A 21,393-nucleotide genomic window follows, 5' to 3' on the forward strand; every position below is an offset into this window, starting at 1 on the left:
TGTTATTTCTGCTGCTATGATCTTGTATATAGGTGGACTATCTGCCATTAGAGTATTCCTGAAGAGTTGCATTGCGCTTTGGGTCACTGTCGCTTCCAGAGAGAGTAGACCCAGCTCTCTTCTGATGAGATCCATTGAAACTGCGTTTGGGAGTTCTAAGACCGTCTTCCAGATAGAACTCTCTAGCTTCCGCCAGATGTCATTCGGAATTGCTCAGTGTTGCCCCCATGCCATACGTCAGTGTTGGGACAATTTTCCCTTTGTAGAATGCTATCACCGGACTTAATGAAAATTTGCCATATTTTCTGTCGATTACTTTCCTTTGAACAGCAAGATTTTTTGCTTTTCCCCAAAGGATGGTTTGCATGGATGCTTCTTTAGCTGAGTGGTCTATCTGAACTCCTAGATATTTGAAACTATGGACCACTTCGATTTCAGCTTTGTCCAACGCCCATTTGTACCCTGGTCGGGTCATCTTGGCACTTTTCCCCCCCAAGATCACTATTTTCGTTTTATTTATTTTCAGATTGTTCTGCTCCATGTATTGCGCCAGATTTGTAAGTTGGCGCTGTAAGCCAATTTGGGTTTTGATCTAATAATATCAGATCGTCTGCGTAGAGAAGACGCAATATATTTACCTTACCTAATTTGGGAGGGAACGCTTTAGTTAGTGTTTCTGAATCTTTTATATCTCCCAAAAAGGCAATAAATAGTGCCGGGGCCAGAGGGCAGCCCTGTTTGACTCCTCTCTCCGCTGTTATCTCTCTAGACAGAAGGCATTGGTTGTTTAAACGTACTATTAGTGTCGTGTTGGTGTGCAGAGCCATCACAGGGTCCAATATTTCCATTGGGCAGTTCCATTTTTTAAGTTTGCTCCACAGCAACCGCCTGTCAACTTTATCAAAGGCCTGTGATAAATCCACAAACGCAAGGAAAACCATAGGTGACCCTTGCTTTACCTTGGCTTTTATAAGATTGAGGATTAGAATGATGACTGACGTACTCCCTTTCTTTAGGAATCCCATTTGGAAAGAGTCATATGCCAGAGAGGTTCTAGCCCAAGTTTGGAAATGGTTCAGGAGAAGAGTCGCAAAGATTTTACCTATTATATCCAATAGGGCAATGGGTCTATAATTACCTGGCTTTTCTCTGTTACCTCGTTTGAAAATCGGCACCACCACCGTCGTAACCCAAGACGCCGGAAGAGATCTTGTCTGTCTGCATTGGGTGAAAATAGAGCTGATGAGAATAGCCCATTTTTCGGGATTTTGTTTTAGCTCGATGTTACATAGCCCGTCTGGACCAGGGGCTCTGGAATTCTTTAAGTTGAGAATTGCACTTTTTATGTCGTCTATCGATGAAATATCGATCCATGGTGTTGTAGCTGGTCTTTCGACCACCAGTGGGAGATGTTCCGGTGCCATAAACAGGTTTCCCAAAAAATGTACCCACGCGCTTTCACTCACTGCGTTTACAATCTGATTGTCCACCTTCTTATCTGGTTTCTTGGTAAGTGCCCAGAAGTCACCAGTTTTTTTGGTGCTTAACGTGCGAAGCATGTCCTCTGAATCTTTTTGATACATTACGTATCTGTGACCTCGGATCCAGGCTTTGTATTTTAAGTTTTCTTCTTTCCATTTGTTCCATGCTGTAAGTGAGTTATCCTTTTTTGTTTGTCTTTTCAATTTTCTCAGGGATCTTTTTCTTTCCGCGATCAGGTTGTCAAATATATGTTTGTTTTGTTTTGCCTTTTGCATTTTCCCTGACATCTTCAATCTATATTGGAGTAGAAGTGGAAGATAGTCTGGTCTTTGGGTCTTTTCCCCTTGCTCGTGGATGCCAGTTTTTTTATTTTTTAGTAATGGACTCGATGTTAGCCGCAGTCAGACATACTCGGTTTTGTTGATTATTCGACTCAATCTGGTTGTTGTAGTAGCTGTTCACAGGTCGTAGTGCTTTCCACTTTATAGCCAACAGATTGTGATCACTCTCTTGGGTTTTTATCAATGAGTAGTCTTCTATGCATGCCACTAGGCTGTTGGAGATGAAGAAATAGTCAATGTTTGCGCTAGAATTCCCCCTTTCCCATGTGGCAATATTTATATTCCAGGATTTCAGAGAGGCCACATTGTGGAGATTTCTCGATTTCACTCTTCCATATTTGTCCTCTGTGTTCCCCTGAAGATTTTATCTTTTTCACCCTATTTTCATTTTCATTGCTGCAGTTAGCGTTTAGATCTCCACACATTATTATGTGCGTTTGTGGATCTTCAACAATAATGTCGTCAATTGTTCCTGCTATTTGATTACAAAAGTCTGATGTTGATTTTTCCGGGTTCCAGTATGTTGTTATCAAAGCTAATTTCTCTTTTTCACATACCTTTTCCCTATCGTCGACTTGGGCCCATGTTGTAGAGACTGCCAGTATACCATACGACTCAAACATCGTTTTTATGATGGAAATTCCTGACCCCGCCTTTATTGCTAACAGGAGTCCAGCAGACGGGCGGCCCAGCGGGCCTTTTATGGCCGGAAAGAAGGCTATCTCAAAGCGTCTAAAGATGGTTTTTCTGTTAGCCAGTGCTCTTGGAGACATAGGATGTCGAAAGCCCCCATATCTTGATTTTCAGGGTTCGTCAAATGTCTATGGCCTCTCGTATTCCATGAGGCCATCGAGATCAATTTCTGAGGTATCGTTACTTGGTAGTAGGTTGGAGGCGGTATGCTTCTGGGCCCACCTCCTGGTGGTTGCTATTTATCATGTTGAGGGTTTAACGTTTTTTTTCAACCAATTCCATGGTCCCTTTGGTTGTCTGAGTTCTTGGTTCTCTACCATTTTCATTTCTCGATCTTTTCCCGTTCTACACTCCTCTTCCGACATTTCACTCCTCGTCCTGGCCATTTTCAACTGAGCCACAGTTTCAGCTCTGTATCGTTCCCTTCTTTCCTGGGGTTGACCCCCATACCTGGATCGTTCTTTTCGTTCTTCCCTATGGTCGGGATCTGTTCATCTGTATCTTTCATTTCTCATCCCCCTTTTTCCCCACTCGTAATGCCGATGGCTTTCTTGTTCCATACGGTCCAAGGGGGCTTGTCTTTTTCCGTTGTAGAGTTCTTTTGTTCTGGATGTATAGTGCCATTTAGGGCTCTCCCTCTCCTTTGGGGACTGCGCCTTTAGGTCTGTTTTTGGCGTACATATTTCCGTCAAGATAAATCCGGCTTGTTCTAAGTCCTTATAGGCTTCCTCCGGCACTCCTTTTAGTGCCTTGGTTACAATGTGTAGATAGGACTTTGCCTTTTGATCACGGTGGTAGGGTTCTATTAATAGAAAGTCTTCGGACTTCAGATGTTATAAGCAGTGTATCTTACTTAATAAGTACAATACCGTTTTCCTGTTGAGCACGATGTATCTGCTTTTGCAAGACATCTGCTCTAGTTTGAAGACTCTAGACTCTTTTTCGGCGTTGTTCGAGTTCTTATTTTTTTTTCCTGAGTGGTATTTATGTGCAATTTCTCTGCTCTCCCTGTCACCCCTTTTACTTGTTTCTTCTTCATAGCATCGGTGTGATCTTTTATTTAAGGGGGATAATCCATGGCTAGAGCTAGTCTCGTTATCTGTTTGTTTTTTTCCCTTTACAGGTTTTGACATTGAACTGACTGGGACTTCGTCGCTATTTGTTTCCCTCCTACTGTCAGGAACAGATTTGCTTTCTTTTGCTGGTCCCTCTGGACTTGTGTGCTCTTCACCCTGCACATCTGTTTCGAGATGTAATGATAAGTCCATCAGTGCACTTACACTCATGAATTCATTCACCGTTCTTGATTATTTTTCTGTCGGTTTCAGGTTTTTTGTCGCCGCCGCCGCGATTTCATGACATGGAGTTTTGGGGCTTTGGGTTAAGTTGCTTATTTTATCTTCCTTTTTGGACTCGGATGACGCTATTTTTATTTTGTTTGATTGACCTGTGATGGTTTCACTTGTCAAACACAGAGCCACTTTTTTCTTTTGATTTGTCATTGCTGGTGCTATTTTTGCGGCCCGAATCATATTCTGAGTTTGTAGTTCTGGCAGATCATTCGCATTTTTTGATTTTTGCTTATTGAAGATTGGTTCCAACTCTCTCCTATCCGACTTCGCCGCTGTTTGACAGGCTCTATCCATAAAACATTTTTGCAATTTTTTTGCAGCTAGTGCTTCTTTTCTTTCAAATCTCTAGATTAGCCCATTTCTCCTCCCAACTTGACTCCTGCTTGCTGTTTTTGATCTCTGTGGCTGTAATGTAACCCTCCAGAAACTCTAGCTTAGATTGCATCTTGCACAATAGTGTAGTGTTGTCTTTTGCCGCGTCACTGATTGTTTCATATAATTTGCAAAATGGTGCAAGTGCAATCGTAAGCGCCGCCATGATTGTGGTCATATCAGGTTTTTCATTTGGGGATGGTTTTTGAGAATCGATCATAATTTCACTGTGCCTTCGGTGTTTGGCAGGCGTGTTCAAACTTTCCCTGCCCGGGCCAGTTTCGGCTTGGGTAGCTGAGATGTCCAATATCGAGGTATCAGCTGTTATGATAGATACTTCAGAACAGTCCGAGTATGTTTTAGAGGTAATTGGATTTATTATTCCTCCTTCTTTAGCTTGCCTGGTTAATTTTACTCCTCTTTCTGTATGCTGGGGGTGGATTTTTGTCCAGGATTGGTCGCTCATTTGCGGTCTTGGGCCTAGAGCGCCTTCTTGGTATCTCCATGTCTCATTATTTGTTTTCTTTCTCGCCTGCATTTCGGGTCTCAGATTTGTTTTTGGACTTTCATGTAGTACTTGCAGCTCCCTCTGCTCTTTTCTTGGGATCTCGCCTGGTGCTAAATCATGGGGGTTCTGGGTTTTTAATTGAGCCCACATCTCTTCCTGTTCAGTCCATTCTTGGGGCCCGGTTTGTGACGTTATTTTCAACATTGGCAGTGTGTCTATGCCATGGGTCGGAGGCTCAATGGAGATTGATTTTCTCCTCGAATTAGTGCTCGGCCCCGATTTAGTTTCTTCAGGCCCCAACTGCGGGATAAGATGGCTTTCGCTAATTTTTGGGGGGACCTTTGAAAGGTCAGCCACCTTCCTTGGGGTGTCTGATACAGTGTTTGCTTCCCTAGCAACTTTATTTAGGTTTGTCGGTTCAGTAAGCAGGTCTTTTACCGTGATCATCTTTTGAGTCTGCGTATTCTTTTCTTTTGTGATAGACTGATTTGCCTGTTTTATTTCCTCTGTATTTGTTTTCTTTTGTTCAGTCTCATTTAGGCAATTTTTTTCTTTTGGACTACACTGGATTGCCTGATTTAATTCCTCTACATTTGCTTCCTTTTGTTCCGTTTTATTTGGACTGACCCCTGGCTGATCCGCTACTCTTGATCTCCTTTCACCATCTCCGATTTTGCTCTCACTGTCTGTAATATCTGTATCCATTTTCCTCCCTTTTGTCGCAGGGAATGACCCCTCTATCACTTCTAGAATTTCCACATCAGTGATTTCAACCTCTGTTTCTAATTTGTGTTTCTTCTGTTTAGTCTTGAAGAAGGTAAACAGGGCATTTGGGATACAGGGTTTTTGGTATGTTCCAGGCCCTGCTGCTGGTTTTTTCACTGCCGCACGTTTTACTTTGTTTACCCCAGTAGTGCTGAGGTTTTTCTGATGATGCGTGGATACTTTATTATCTTGGTGGCTTTGGTTTGAAGATGCACTTGCGGTTATTTTTTTCCCCTTTTGGCGCTTAATATAGTGGCGCTTGCTGCCATTGGAATTATTGCACTTTTTTGGGTCTATCATATTCGTATGTACTGGGGACCCAAGATCGACCCAGTCTCCTGTGTCAGGATTCAATTCTTTGGTTGTGCAGTCAATCGGCGCTGCCCTGATCTCCAAACTCACGTTTTCCTCCTCTATCCTTATTGGATGGCTGTTTGGGTGGTTGATCACAGTGTGTGTGGGGCTAGGTGCACCAATGCTATCATTTAGATCTCTGTTCCCATCTGCCGCCATCTGTATGTCTTTAGTACTGCGAATTAGGGGTCTAGTTACAGTGACCGGTCTTTCAATCGGCAGTGTCTGTACTGGGTCCCTTACATTCCTCTCTGGGGACTTGTAGTTGTTTAGCAGCTCAGTCCTCCTCCCCCTCGCCTGCTAGCGCCCAGGGCCAGAGCAGGGTCCCAGTCTGATCACCCTCCGGTAGTCAGGACTGATGAACCACTCGCCGAAGCGGTGCTCTGGTCCTGCGCTGTCTTCGCCGCCTTGCTGATGTCCATGGGGCTTTGCGGGGGCGGCAAACATCCGTGAGGACGTTGTTGCAATTTCAAGGGACTCTTTGTTCATTTCAATATTGCGGGGTGTGTCCGCTCCCCTTCTACCAACTCCTAAAGACTGGAGTTGGGTGGCGGTGGGTGTCAACTCTTTGAGAGTTTTCAAGTCTAATGCGGGGTGCACGGGATTCTTACCTTTTTCCCCGGCGACCTCCGCTCTCCTTTGGAAAGAGTCTTGGTGTTACTCCGCAGGATTTGATGCGATTCCAGCGAGCCCGGCAGCTCCGCCAGTTCCACCGGAGCTCCCGCCACCTCCGGATGTTGCTTTGCGGCGTCCTCCAGCTGGTCATGGCCCGGCGCTCCTGCCCCCTGCATTGTTCTTCCGATCTGCAGGGGCTCCAGGCTGGCTCTTTACGTCGCTGAGTTGCACTTTACTTCCACAGAGCGGGGCGCTCCCAGATCTCCCCAGGCCCACCCGGAACACTGGAAACACTCTGTCCACTCCGCTCAGCTTCGTTGAGCGAGGGGTTTTTGAGAACTGGCTCCTCCTTCACAATGGGAATGGCAAACAGACTGCCAAACACTGAAAACACTCTGTCCACTCTGCTCCGCTCCGTTGAGCGAGGGGTTTTTGAAAACTGGCTCCTCCTTCACAATGGGAATGGCAAACAGACTGCCAAACACTGGAAACACTGTCCACTCCGCTCCGGAACTATCTCCGTTGAACAAGGTGCAAGAACATAGTGTCCAAGACACCTTACTTTCAGTGACATGAAAACTATAACTTTTTGTTCATTATATATGACCCTTTATGCTTTAAATATCTTCTGAGCGCAGGGTTCGAAATTGAGGAGAGCAGGAAGCTATTTACCTCCTTGTGTAGCCTAGAAGAGCACCAACAGCTACCAGGAGCTACCTTTGGCTCCCCAGACCATCTGATGCCAAACAAACACGCCTATGTGAATTTAATTCTGTGCACTTAAGACAATACACAAATAAGCATTAGGACACATCTATATGACATTTAAAGCATAAGACATATGATTTTGTGGCTGTTTCTTTCAATGTGCCAAATGAAGAGAATAATTTGAACAAAATAACAAGTTGTGTGCAATTTCCATTCAAGTTTTTAATGATCTGTTGGTCAAATCAACATTTGCCAAGGACAAATGATTGTCTAATTGATTGATCTATTAGTTGTAAAATAATAGCCCAATTATAATCATTGGATCCTCTTGTGCGTCTCTTAATAATATTGATACCTCATATCTCTGCAGGTGTTTGACCACCTTTTGTGGCGGATCTTCAAGAGGTTTTTAAAGTCTTACAAATGTTGCATCTATTCTAAGAAAATGGTTCCTCATGATTTCTTGATTATATTCATTCCCAAAATACAGAACAGTTCCCTTGTCTGTGTGGGCTACCCTTATCTTAACTAGTGCAAAGGTCTGGATATAGTAGACCAGTTTGCTGTTTCATGCGGTGTTAAAGCATAAGGGTTCAAAGAAAATAAGCAAAGCGTTCAGTTTGCATTTTATGGTGAAGTCATACTTGCGGAACGCTATGTACTAGCTCCTGGATCCCCAGTGGAAGTCATACTTGCGGAACACTATGTACTAGCTCCTGGATCCCCAGTGGAAGTCATACTTGCGGAACACTATGTACTAGCTCCTGGATCCCCAGTGGTTAATGCCGGATCCCCAGGAGCAGCTTTATGCTACTGCTCATCTAATCTTAATTTCGACCCCTGTGAACGTGTGCCAATGCTGCTTTATATACATTCCTAAGCATACGGTTACGGTCCCACAGGCATATGTGTGTAGCAGGTGCTGTGAAACTAGCCAGGGACTTGCAAGTTGCCAGCAGCAGATGAACAGCTCCCAGAAATGTCCACCCAGGAATGCTTCTTTGCATCAACAATAACGCACAGCATCCGCACTTATGCGACATGCAAGGTCCAACTCTGCCACTAATGACTCGGAAGACCACTACCACTGCCCATGGCACCATCACGCGTATGGATGTACACATCAGATGAGGTCAGTCTCACTCATATAGTTCCCAGCACCAGAGTATGGCAAGTCACTCATGGCTCGACCCACCAGAGGATGGCACACTCACTCATGTGGCTGCTCACACTTGAGAATGGCATCCCCACTCATATGGCTCTACCCACCAGGAGATGGCAGCCTCATTCATGCTTCTCCTCACACTTGAGAATGTCTCCCCACTCCAAACAAAAGCACCCCCACTCACATGGCTCTAACCACCAGAGGATGGTACCCCCCACTCATATCACTCCTAAGTCCAGAGGATGGCAGCCTCGCACATGTGGTTCGTCATACTGGAGAATGGTAACCTCACTCATCTAACGTCTCAGATCTGGGCCGGACAACAACACATTGTATGTTCTAACATGGACCGTCTCATACGTCATGTTGCCCTTCACCTTTGACTGTTGCACATTCACCCAACATGTAACTCTTCAAACCACTGCCAAGTGACCAACCCCGCCTCACCACTGGGTCCTAGCCTTTAACGTGACATTTTATCAGGAGCCACTGCTTAACTTTGACCACGGCATCTTCACCTTAGGGTGACCCTTCTCACCCAGGGATATAGTTGTGTTGTCCAGGGACCCGTGTCGATTCCTTCCGAGACCATGATATGTGACCAAACCCTTCCCCATGTCCCCTGATGCACACGAGGATGTGGGGGGGGGGTTCCCCCCCTACGCTTCGTTCTGAAACCAATTTTGGCTTCATTTCCACTCACACGTTTACCTCCGTTACCAACACTACACCCCACCTGATTTATGCCATTTCAACAGTGCCCAAATCTTCCCAATGTTATCTGGCTCTCATGAAATGTGTCAATCATACACTCTTCGGAATGGGAGGCAATCCTCAAGGGTCAACTCCATGGGGACATTCATTAATCACGGAGTCAATATTTCAACATTAATCACAACACCAGCTTCATGCAGCCATTGAGAAGAATCAGCAAGTTTCTAACTTTATCATGAAGCTGCTTTTGGGACAGAGTTCTGCACAAAAGAATGCAGGTAAAAACTACAAAGAAGAAGAGAGGCTTGCGCATCCGCTTGAAACAATGGCAACGTGTGCAGCGCAACCTAGTTTGGGTTAGGTGGGGGAAGAGGCATTCAAGCAAAGTACTAGGACTTCCGATAGGCAGTGCCGGCTGTCCTCTAAAGCTAGGACTTCTGAACGAATGTGCCTGCTGTGCTCTAGAGCTACAGCTTCTGATAGGCGGCAGCCCCTCATTTCTAGGTTTGAGTTACCTTCCTCCTTGACTTGACTCTCAATATGTTCCAAGTCGTCCCATGCCAGATCTAGTATGCTATTTTTATACAGGAATCGGAGGCTGATGAAGAGGAAAGGACTTTATGATGAGGTGTTTAGTTAGACGGGATGCCAGAAAGGACAGGGAAGTGTAGAGGAGTATGGTTGTGGTTGTCGATTATTTGGCAAGCTTTGTAGGATTTGGGTATTGCTTATCAGAATGCATGCATAACTAGGATGATGGCCCAGAGCAATCTTGCCACGCTAACAAGTCACAACTGCTCTAGACATGCCTTGATTCCATTTCACCTTGGTCATTCTTGAACATCTTCAAAGTGTCTGTCCCACTGCTGGTACCACCCAAACCCCCTTATGTGCGTCTCTGCAGAACCTCTTCTTTTAACCAATTCCCTAATTCCTCCTTCATCTCCCCGTAAAGCCCTTGCTTCGTAAACCGCCATGCACTACACCCTCGACCCATATATGCCAACCTCTTTTGCCTAGACTAGACTCTTTGAGACTAAATCCCACTCCCAGGTGATCAAAAGTGTTGGCTTGTATTGTCCCCTTTACCAGTACCCTCACATTCATGTGCGAACCTCCTCTTTGCATGCATTCCCCTTTCTCATCTTGCAACAAGGTTTCCCTTGAGTCCCTGCTTGAAACTATCCCTGAGCCGCCCTTGCTCCTCCTTTCATTGTCTCCACCTCCCTCTGAACTATCCCTGAGCCGCCCTTGCTCCTCTTTTCATTGTCTACACCTCCCTCTGAACTATCCCTGAGCCGCCTTTGCTCCTCCTTTCATTGTCTACACCTCCCTCTGAACTATCCCCGAGCCGCCCTTGCTCCCTCTGAACTATCCCTGAGCTGCCCTTGCTCCTTTTATTGTCTCCACCTCCCTCTGAACTATCCCTGAGCCGCCCTTGCTCCACTTGAAACGATCCCTGAGCCGCCCTTGCGCCTCCTTTCATTGTCTCCACCTCCCTCTGAACTATCCCTGAGCCGCCCTATCTCTGAGCCGCCCTTGTTCCCGCTGAACTACCCCTGAGCCGCCCTATCTCTGAGCCGCCCTTGTTCCCTCTGAACTATCCCTGAGCCGCCCTTGCTCCCTCTGAACTATCCCTGAACCGCCCTTGCTCCCTCTGAACTATCCCTGAGCCGCCCTTGCTCCACTTGAAACGATCCCTGAGCCGCCCTTGCGCCTCCTTTCATTGTCTCCACCTCCCTCTGAACTATCCCTGAGCCGCCCTATCTCTGAGCCGCCCTTGCTCCCTCTGAACTACCCCTGAGCCGCCCTATCTCTGAGCCGCCCTTGTTCCCTCTGAACTATCCCTGAGCCGCCCTTGCTCCCTCTGAACTATCCCTGAGCCGCCCTTGCTCCCTCTGAACTATCCCTGAGCCGCCCTTGCTCCCTCTGAACTATCCCTGAGCTGCCCTTGCTCCCTCTGAACTATCCCTGAGCCGCCCTTGCTCCCTCTGAACTATCCCTGAGCCGCCCTTGCTCCTCCTTTCATTGTCTCCACCTCCCTCTGAACTATCCCTGAGCCGCCCTTGCTCCCTCTGAACTATCCCTGAGCCGCCCTTGCTCCTCCTTTCATTGTCTCCCCCTCCCTCTTAACTATCCCTGAGCCGCCCTTGCTCCTCCTTTCATTGTCTCCACCATCCTCTGAACTATCCCTGAGCCACCCTTGCTCATCCTTTCATTGTCTCCACCTCCCTTTGAACTATCCCTGAGCCGCGCTTGCTCCCCCTGAACCATCCCTGATCTGCCCTTGCTCCTCCTTTTATTGTCTCCATCTCCCTCTGAACTATCCCTGAGCTGCCCTTGCTCCTCCTTTTATTGTCTCCACCTCCCTCTGAACTATCCCTGAGCCGCCCTTGCTCCACTTGAAACGATCCCTGAGCCGCCCTTGCGCCTCCTTTCATTGTCTCCACCTCCCTCTGAACTATCCCTGAGCCGCCCTATCTCTGAGCCGCCCTTGCTCCCTCTGAACTACCCCTGAGCCGCCCTATCTCTGAGCCGCCCTTGTTCCCTCTGAACTATCCCTGAGCCGCCCTTGCTCCCTCTGAACTATCCCTGAGCCGCCCTTGCTCCCTCTGAACTATCCCTGAGCCGCCCTTGCTCCCTCTGAACTATCCCTGAGCCGCCCTTGCTCCCTCTGAACTATCCCTGAGCCGCCCTTGCTCCCTCTGAACTATCCCTGAGCCGCCCTTGCTCCTCCTTTCATTGTCTCCACCTCCCTCTGAACTATCCCTGAGCCGCCCTTGCTCCCTCTGAACTATCCCTGAGCCGCCCTTGCTCCCTCTGAACTATCCCTGAGCCGCCCTTGCTCCTCCTTTCATTGTCTCCACCATCCTCTGAACTATCCCCGAGCCACCCTTGCTCCTCCTTTCATTGTCTCCACCTCCCTCTGAACTATCCCTGAGCCGCGCTTGCTCCCCCTGAACTATCCCTGATCTGCCCTTGCTCCTCCTTTCATTGTCTCCCCCTCCCTCTTAACTATCCCTGAGCCGCCCTTGCTCCTCCTTTCATTGTCTCCACCATCCTCTGAACTATCCCTGAGCCACCCTTGCTCATCCTTTCATTGTCTCCACCTCCCTTTGAACTATCCCTGAGCCGCGCTTGCTCCCCCTGAACCATCCCTGATCTGCCCTTGCTCCTCCTTTCATTGTCTCCACCATCCTCTGAACTATCCCTGAGCCACCCTTGCTCATCCTTTCATTGTCTCCCCCTCCCTCTGAACTATCCCTGAGCCGCACTTACTCCTCCTTTCACTGTCTCCACCTCCCTCTGAACTATCCCTGAGGCGCCCTTGCTCCCTCTGAACTATCCGAGCCGCCCTTGCTCCCTCTGAACTATCCCTGAGCTGCCCTTGCTCCTCCTTTTATTGTCTCCACCTCCCTCTGAACTATCCCTGAGCTGCCCTTGTTCCTCCTTTCACTGTCTCCACCTCCCTCTGAACTATCCCTGAGCCGCCCTTGCTCCCTCTGAACTATCCGAGCCGCCCTTGCTCCCTCTGAACTATCCGAGCCGCCCTTGCTCCCTCTGAACTATCCCTGAGCTGCCCTTGTTCCTCGTTTCAGTGTCTCCACCTCCCTCTGAACTATCCCTGAGCGGCCCTTGCTCCCTCTGAACTATCCCTGAGCCGCCCTTGCTCCCTCTGAACTATCCCTGAGCCACCCTTGCTCCCTCTGAACTATCCCTGAGCTGCCCTTGCTCCTCCTTTTATTGTCTCCACCTCCCTCTGAACTATCCCTGAGCTGCCCTTGTTCCTCCTTTCACTGTCTCCACCTCCCTCTGAACTATCCCTAAACCGCCCTTGCTCCCTCTGAACTATCCGAGCCGCCCTTGCTCCCTCTGAACTATCCCTGAGCCGCCCTTGTTCCTCCTTTCACTGTCTCCAACTCCCTCTGAACTATCCCTGAGCCGCCTGTTGGGATTGGTTTCTTATTACTGTGCAGAGTGTCATATTTACTGTAGGTTAACATTATACTATGTAATGACTTTATGATGTAACCTCACTTCATCTGGAATTTATGTATGTGTTGGTTCCATTTAGAATGTTTGCAATGTTTTCTTTTGTTACCAAAGGGCAGTTGGAGCCAGCCTCTCAGGAGGGCGCCTGCTGTGTCTTGCGGTCTTTTACTTTAATAATAAATATGCAACCAGAAGTTGCGTCCGCTTCATAACTTAACATTGGCGACGAGACCAAGGTACACCGAAGACCCGCGCGTGTTTGGATCGCTCCTGTGTTCCGTTTTGGCTAGCTTTAGCCTTCCGACGCTTCCCTTTCTTCGACACAGCAGGCGAGAGGCAGGCGAAGGGAGCGGCTCACCGGGGAAGGTCGGAGTGAGTACTGTGCCCGCGTTTCCCTCGATCTTTATTTAGGGTGGGTGAGGGACATCGCAACGTCACCGCTACGAGGCTCGAGACTTCCTCGTTCACTGAGGCTCGCGCTGAAGCTACGCGCGCCTCGCCAGAGCCGGAAAAAGGGTTCGCTGCCTGGACACACCCACCGCTCGGCGTAGCAACTCGCCAGCCTCTATTGTTGCGTCACGCCTGACAGATTGCTGCCATTGGCTGGGACTCGACACATTGTGCACTCCGGATCTCCCTTGTGACATTTTGCATTTGTAAAACACATCAAGCCTTTTCAAGGGGATTACATTTACCAGGCTGTTTATTTTGTTGGCCAAGCACCAGCACAATAATGGGGATCGCCTAATCCATATTCACTTCTAAAAAAGGGAACACAAGAAGTTTTAAGGCAATTCAAGTGGAAAAAAAAAAAAAAATGTTTTAAATTGTCGTGGCACCACAGTCAAGCACACACATTCCAGCTCCTGGATTTTACTTGGGAATATAGTGTTTCTGTCTCCTGAACAAACATGACCTCTATACCACCTCCTCTTCCTTTTGTCAGCGAACCAGGCCGTCCTGCCATTCCATGGGATCGGTGGAAAGATATATTTGAGAATTACTTGGTGGCCATGGGTGGAGACAGATTTCCTGCTGCACGGAAGAAAGCTCTCCTTCTTCATAATCTAGGCACCGAAGGGCGCAGGATTTATGATGGACTTCCTAGAAATCGTGACCTGGGAGCTGGTGATATGGATGAGTACTCCTTTGCCCTCAAGCAACTTCGAGACCACTTTGAGCCAAAGAAGAATGTCAGTTTTGAGCGGCACAAGTTCTTTCAGAGAGTTCAGGAGAAATCAGAATCTGTTGAATCATATGTTGCCTGTCTCAGATCATTAAGTTATACGTGTGAGTTTGAGCAATTAGCAGATTCGCTCATCAGAGACCAGCTGGTCAGATGCACAAACAATCCTAGAATTCAGGAGAAGCTACTGGCAAATGATATGGTCCTTCAAGAGGCGATTGAAATGGCGAGAAGTATTGAACAAACCTCTGAATACGTGAAGGAACTCAAGATTGACAAATCAAATGCTGATCAATCCTCGGTGTGTGTGGTGGATCAAAAGAGGAGGGGTAATTACTCCACAATGAAGAGAGGAGCTTGGAATGTAAAAGGGATGTGTTCTTGTTGTGGCAGCCTCAGACATGGAATGAGTTTTCCCTCGTGCCCGGCCAAGAATGCGGACTGCTTCAAATGTAAAGGCAAGGGTCATTTTGCAAATGTTTGCAAAAATAAGTCAATCAACTGTGTGGAACCCAAAATGGAGAATAATGAGGAGTTTGACAGTAAGACAGGATACTATGTTCGTCAAACTGCTGCCATTCAAGAGATGACCCCTAAACATGTGTTTCAGATATCGGAAGTGTCCACTAATACTAAAGACCCTGTCTACACATTCCGAATTGATGGTGTTGAACTTTCAATGAAGGTAGACTCTTGTTCACCTTGGTCCATCATATCCAGAGAGACTTTGAGAAATGTTCTCAAAATGAATGATGCCGTTATTCTTCCCACCAGTATTAGAGTATGTGGATATGCCAACTCTGACATAAATATTGTCGGCCAATTCTCTTCGGAAGTGTGCTACAAGGGAAGAATCTGTCAAGCCACTTTCCTCGTGGCAGAGAAGGGAACCTCCCTACTGGGTTGGGAGGAACAGAAGAAATAGTACAAGCTAGAGCACCTGTTCCAGTTTCAATTGCCAAAGTGGGAGATTGCTGGACCAAGGAATTTCCTGAAGTGTTTACTGAGGGTCTTGGCAAACTCAAAGATTTTGAGCATCACATTAGATTGAGAAATAATGCTCAACCTGTTGTGCATAAGGTTCGTCAAGTTCCATTGAAGATGAGGGCGCAACTCAAGGAAGAACTTGACAGTCTGATGGCCAAAGGGGTTATTGAACCAGTAGCAGCTACAGAATGGTTGTCCCCCATCGTTTTAGTTACCAAGGCTAATGGTAAAATGAGGTTGTGTGTAGACTTACGCAGTCTGAATAGGAACATTGTGGTTGAGAGACATCCCTTGCCTAATATTTCGGAAATTCTGTCCACTCTAGGAGAGCCTAAACTATTTTCCATTATTGATCTGTCTTCTGCGTACCATCAGGTGCCGTTGTCTGTGGAATGTCAACAATTAACAGCATTTATTACTCCAGAAGGTGTTTTTATGTATAAGCGCATGCCCTTTGGTTTGGCCTCAGCGGCATCTGTTTTTCAGAGAGTGATGGAAACAGTTCTCAAAGGGCTTAGCAACGTAACTGTGTTTCAAGATGACATTCTTATTTTTGCCAAGAATGATGTTGAACATGACAATGTTTTAAGATCTGTTTTGATTAGGCTTAAGGATGCTGGTTTAACGGTACAAAGAGAAAAATGCAGAATTGCCATGACAGAGGTTGATTATTTGGGACACAGGATTTCTTGCAATGGAATCTCTCCTAGAAAGTCTTTGGTGGACAGCATTGTGAGTGCTCCACAACCCTGTGATAAGGAACAATTACGATCTTTCATGGGGTTGGCGGAATATTATCATAAATTTGTTGATGGGTTCTCTAATATATCGTCTCCTTTGAGAGATTTATTGAAGAAGGGATCCAGATGTGTGTGGTCGGATGAATGCCAGAAAGCCTTTGTTAAAATTAAAGAAGGCATAGTTGAGGCTCCTTCCTTGGGGGGGTTTGTATCTGGAAGGAAGACTGTGCTAGCTGTAGATGCGAGCATGTTAGGGCTTGGAGCCGCCCTTTTTCAGTATGAAGGGAGCATTGAACATGTTATAGCTTTTGCCTCCCGGCCACTGAAGGGGGCGGAGAACAACTACTCCGTAGTGGAGAGAGAAGCGTTAGCTGTCTCGTGGGCAGTAAGTCATTTTAAATTTTTCCTATGGGGCCAATCATTTCTTGTAAAAACTGATCACAAACCTTTGGTTCAGTTGTTGGGCAGTGCCGACTGGACTAAGGGTTCGCCCAGGATATCCCGGTGGATGATTGATTTGTTGGCATATGATTTCAGGATGGTGTATGTTCCTGGTGATGAGAATGTCATTGCTGACTGTCTTTCCAGGCTACCTATCCAGACCAAAGATTTCAATAATGTGAATGTGGAGTCTTCTGTCAGTATTTGTGAAATGGTGCAGAATGCAATAAGTGAAGAAGAATGGGTGTCTGCTGACAATCTTGATGAAATGTTAGGCCAAGTGAAAGTGTGGGTCAAAACAGGTTGGCCTAGAAAGGATCTGGTGGAGAGGTAATTTGATGCGTTCTATAATATCAAGGAGGAATTGAATTTGTCGGAGAATGGGTCTGAACTTAGGAAGGGGATGAGGATCATACCTCCCTCTGAAGTTAGACCTACACTTGTGGAAATAGCTCACCAGGGTCACCTGGGGATGGGGGGCACCAAAAGACACATAAGGCAATCGTTCTGGTGGCCAGGAATAGATAGTGAAGTGGAAAGAGTTGTCAGGAAATGTAAGGAATGTGAAAGGAGTGATAAAACTAAAATTGTTAGAGATACACCTTTAAGGCCGGTTAGTGTCCCAGCAGAGCCTTGGAGGAAGTTAGCAGTGGATTTGATGGGACCCATTCAGGAGTTGGGTGAAGATTTCAAATATCTCATTGTGCTTGTAGATTATCACTCAAAATGGGTCGAGTGGAAACCTATAAGGGAGGCAACCACTTCTCAAATGATCACTTTCTTTGAGGAAGTGTTCTACAGGGAGGGGTTTCCCTCGGACCTTGTCTCAGACAACGGAGTCCAATTTTGTTCGGACATTACAGGACAGCGTTGTACCAACCCAGAGCGAATGGCTTAGTGGAAAGAATGAATAGGTTTCTTAAGGGTGGTCGGCAGTTGGCCATGGCATCGGGATTGAAGTGGCAAACAGTTCTGAGAGAAATGGTCTGGAGTTACTGTGTGACTCCACACTCCATTACTGTTGTTTCACCTTTCTCATCTCTCAAGGGTAGACATCCGGGGACAAAACTATGTCCGGGTTGGTTGAATCTAGCGAGGAGTGTGAATATTGACAGAAAAAAAATTATGGATCTAGTTAGGGAGACTCAGAATGAGTACAAAGTTCGTTTTGATAACAAGAAGTCTGTTCGAGGAGTGAGTTGGTCTGTTGGGGACTGGGTGTACATCAAAAATCCTAGAGTATCTCCTAAATGCATCACTAGTAAATGTATTGGTCCCAAAAGAATTGCAGTTATAAGGGGAAATGTTGTTATTATGGAGGGTGGTGAATGTTGGGCAATGTCTAGACTAGCCAAAAGTAACAAGGTTGCTGCTGAAGGTAGTGAAGAGTGGGACCAGGAGTTGTCTCACGAGACAGAAGAAGCTCCAGTGTTTGGACCACATGCAGATAGAGTAGTGAATGCTGAGTGTGACTGTAATAGTAGCACTGAGAGTGGTCTGAAAGCATGCAGAGTCAGGATCAGACCAACCAAGTTCAATGATTATTATGTGGGTTAAATCTTCTTACTAAAGGAAGGAGATGTGTTGGGATTGGTTTCTTATTACTGTGCAGAGTGTCATATTTACTGTAGGTTAACATTATACTATGTAATGACTTTATGATGTAACCTCACTTCATCTGGAATTTATGTATGTGTTGGTTCCATTTAGAATGTTTGCAATGTTTTCTTTTGTTACCAAAGGGCAGTTGGAGCCAGCCTCTCAGGAGGGCGCCTGCTGTGTCTTGCGGTCTTTTACTTTAATAATAAATATGCAACCAGAAGATGCGTCCGCTTCATAACTTAACACCGCCCTTGCTCCCTCTGAACTATCTGAGCCGCCCTTGCTCCCTCTGAACTATCCCTGAGCTGCCCTTGCTCCTCCTTTTATTGTCTCCACCTCCCTCTGAACTATCCCTGAGGCGCCCTTGCTCCCTCTGAACTATCTGAGCCGCCCTTGCTCCCTCTGAACTATCCCTGAGCTGCCCTTGCTCCTCCTTTTATTGTCTCCACCTCCCTCTGAACTATCCCTGAGCTGCCCTTGCTCCTCCTTTCACTGTCTCCACCTCCCTCTGAACTATCCCTTAGCCGCCCTTGCTCCCTCTGAACTATCCCTGAGCCGCCCTTGTTCCTCCTTTCACTGTCTCCACCTCCCTCTGAACTATCCCTGAGCCGCCCTTGCTCCCTCTGAACTATCCCTGAGCTGCCCTTGCTCCTCCTTTTATTGTCTCCATCTCCCTCTGAACTATCCCTGAGCTGCCCTTGCTCCTCCTTTTATTGTCTCCACCTCCCTCTGAACTATCCCTGAGCTGCCCTTGCTCCTCCTTTCACTGTCTCCACCTCCCTCTGAACTATCCCTGAGCTGCCCTTGTTCCTCCTTTCACTGTCTCCACCTCCCTCTGAACTATCCCTGAGCTGCCCTTGTTCCTCCTTTCACTGTCTCCACCTCCCTCTGAACTATCCCTTAGCCGCCCTTGCTCCCTCTGAACTATCCCTGAGCCGCCCTTGTTCCTCCTTTCACTGTCTCCACCTCCCTCTGAACTATCCCTGAGCCGCCCTTGCTCCCTCTGAACTATCCCTGAGCCGCCCTTGTTCCTCCTTTCACTGTCTCCACCTACCTCTGAACTATCCCTGAGCCGCCCTTGCTCCCTCTGAACTATCCCTGAGCCGCCCTTGCTCCTCCTTTCACTGTCTCCACCTACCTCTGAACTATCCCTGAGCCGCCCTTGCTCCCTCTGAACTATCCCTGAGCCGCCCTTGTTCCTCCTTTCACTGTCTCCACCTACCTCTGAACTATCCCTGAGCCGCCCTTGCTCCCTCTGAACTATCCCTGAGCCGCCCTTGTTCCTCCTTTCACTGTCTCCACCTACCTCTGAACTATCCCTGAGCCGCCCTTGCTCCCTCTGAACTATCCCTGAGCCGCCCTTGCTCCTCCTTTCACTGTCTCCACCTACCTCTGAACTATCCCTGAGCCGCCCTTGCTCCCTCTGAACTATCCCTGAGCCGCCCTTGCTCCTCCTTTCATTGTCTCCACCACCTCCCTTCTCCACGTGCCTCCATTCTGCCGCACGCCCATCCCGAGGGCGGGAACACCTTCAGTTTCCGGATATCCGGGCGCCATTGCGGGCTGGCGACGCTGTGCGCATGCGCAGCGAAGGGCGACGGGCTCGCGAAGGCGCAGGCGCGGTATGAGGGAACGCGTCGGCGTTAGGACCCAGGGGCGCCTTTGTTTAGGGCGGACAGTCGCCGGACGGGCAGCTCTCGGGCGGGGGAGCGGCGCCCCCGGTGGGATCCGAGGGGCCTGCGCGGGGCTCTGAGGGGAGGGGCCCTTTACTCACCCTCGGCCAGCGGCGCGGCGGCGCTCTGAACCCAGGAGCTCCAGCTCTGCCCGGCGAAGTCGTCGGGACTCGGAAGCCGCCGATCCAGAGCGGCCATTACTGCCGCTGCGCGTGCACGCACCGCCATCGCCGCCCGGGCGCGCGCGCTCCTGCACGTCACTTGGGGCGCGGCGCGCGCACCTCAGGGCGCGGCGAGCCGGCGCATGTGTGTGAGCTGGGCGGGCCCCATGCGCTGCCGGGAAATGTAGTGCCCACGGACTCCTCCCGCCAGGTGTCTCCTTCCGGGGCCTGGAGAGGAAGCGCGGGCTTTCGGCTATTGGTGTTGGGGCGGGGAGGTATCAGTCTAGAGGTGTCCTAGGAAAAGCAGACGGACGCAGTCTCCAGAATGAAACGCGCACGCCACAACCATGCATTCCATTCGCGAGACGAACAGTTGCCAACACGATCCATTCCGTGGCTGCTTATCCAGGCCTGGTTTTTCTTTGCATTCTTTCTGGGACTTGTAGTTCCATGTTCATGATCTTTCAATAAAACAAATAGCTGTTTTTTAGATTTTTTTTTAATTGTATATTTGGTTTACAAAAACCTTTATACATTTCAAAGGAAATGAAAACAAAATCATTACATAATTATTTCACTCTACAAATCAAGCTACATTTAATTTATTTTCCCCCTAAAAACTTATAACTCTAATAAGGACGTGGTTAGCAGCCATGGAGTAGGTCAACTCGGTTGTCAGCTCCCGCCTGATTTTGCATAATCCGTCAGAAAAGCAAGATTAGCTGTGGTTTCAATGCCCAGAAAAGAAGCGAACCTGTAGCTGATACGTCAAGCGTGCCCAGCGGAATGGAGGAGTGCAGAGCTGTTACTATTTGTGCACTGTAAGGCTTGTAAGAGTGGAACTGCCATCGGCGTCTGAAATTAAGATGGTGGCCGCAGTGTTAGGAAGGTAGCTGCAGGCCGAGCAAGGCTCTGGGAACAGAAGCCTTGCTCGTCCTGCTCGGAGCAGCCCTGCGGGGCAGAGGTGAAGCGGGGTGGGACGACGTTGCTGCACATACAGCTGAGCAGTGTATGCAGAGGAGGAAGAGTGCGCTGGTACGGGAGGGACCAGACGCGAGAAACTGTGTGGGGAATAAAGTGCTGCAGACTAATGTCAGAGCACGCAAAGGCAGCTGGCAGAGCCCAGACCAAGCGGCAATGGGAAGGCAAGTGATACATTGCCCCCCCTCCCCCAAAATATAGGAATGAAGTGTGGGAAGTGGCAGCAAATGCTGGTGAGCCCGGGTCGGCGGTGCCACTTGGAGGCTGCATCCCTGTGACCCACAGAGGAGCCGGCTAGGCTCGGCAGCTTCTAGCCCCTGCCCCTGAGGCGTCCAGTGGAAATGCAGGAAACCGGCGGCCTGCATGAAGCAAACTGGGCTGAGCGGTGACTTTAAGGAAGTACCCTGGGACCTTGAAGCTCCAAAAAGAGCCGGAATAACATAACAGGCTGGCCAAGGCTATCCCCCGTAACTGGGAGGCCCCAGGGGGAGGATCCTAGCATAAATTGCCTAGGGCTGTGCTGGAACCCAAATACCCAAAATTATTTCAGCAGCTGGAGA

The 21,393-nt window shown here is 48.2% G+C and overlaps 1 protein-coding gene across 1 annotated transcript in view; it reads right to left on the bottom strand.

Annotated features, from left to right (window-relative positions):
* ATXN7L2 (ataxin 7 like 2) overlaps positions 1-20,007 on the bottom strand; it is a 106,115-nt gene extending 86,108 nt beyond the window's left edge. The window contains exon 1 of the mRNA XM_069633003.1: positions 19,793-20,007. Coding sequence (XP_069489104.1) covers positions 19,793-19,919 — 127 coding nt within the window. The 5' untranslated portion in view covers positions 19,920-20,007. The remainder of the gene's footprint in view (positions 1-19,792) is intronic.
* Positions 20,008-21,393: the final 1,386 nt, after the last annotated feature.

This window comes from Ambystoma mexicanum, chromosome 13 (genome assembly GCF_040938575.1).
Source record: "Ambystoma mexicanum isolate Mex_15411 chromosome 13, UKY_AmexF1_1, whole genome shotgun sequence".
Taxonomy (NCBI): Eukaryota; Metazoa; Chordata; class Amphibia; order Caudata; family Ambystomatidae; genus Ambystoma; species Ambystoma mexicanum.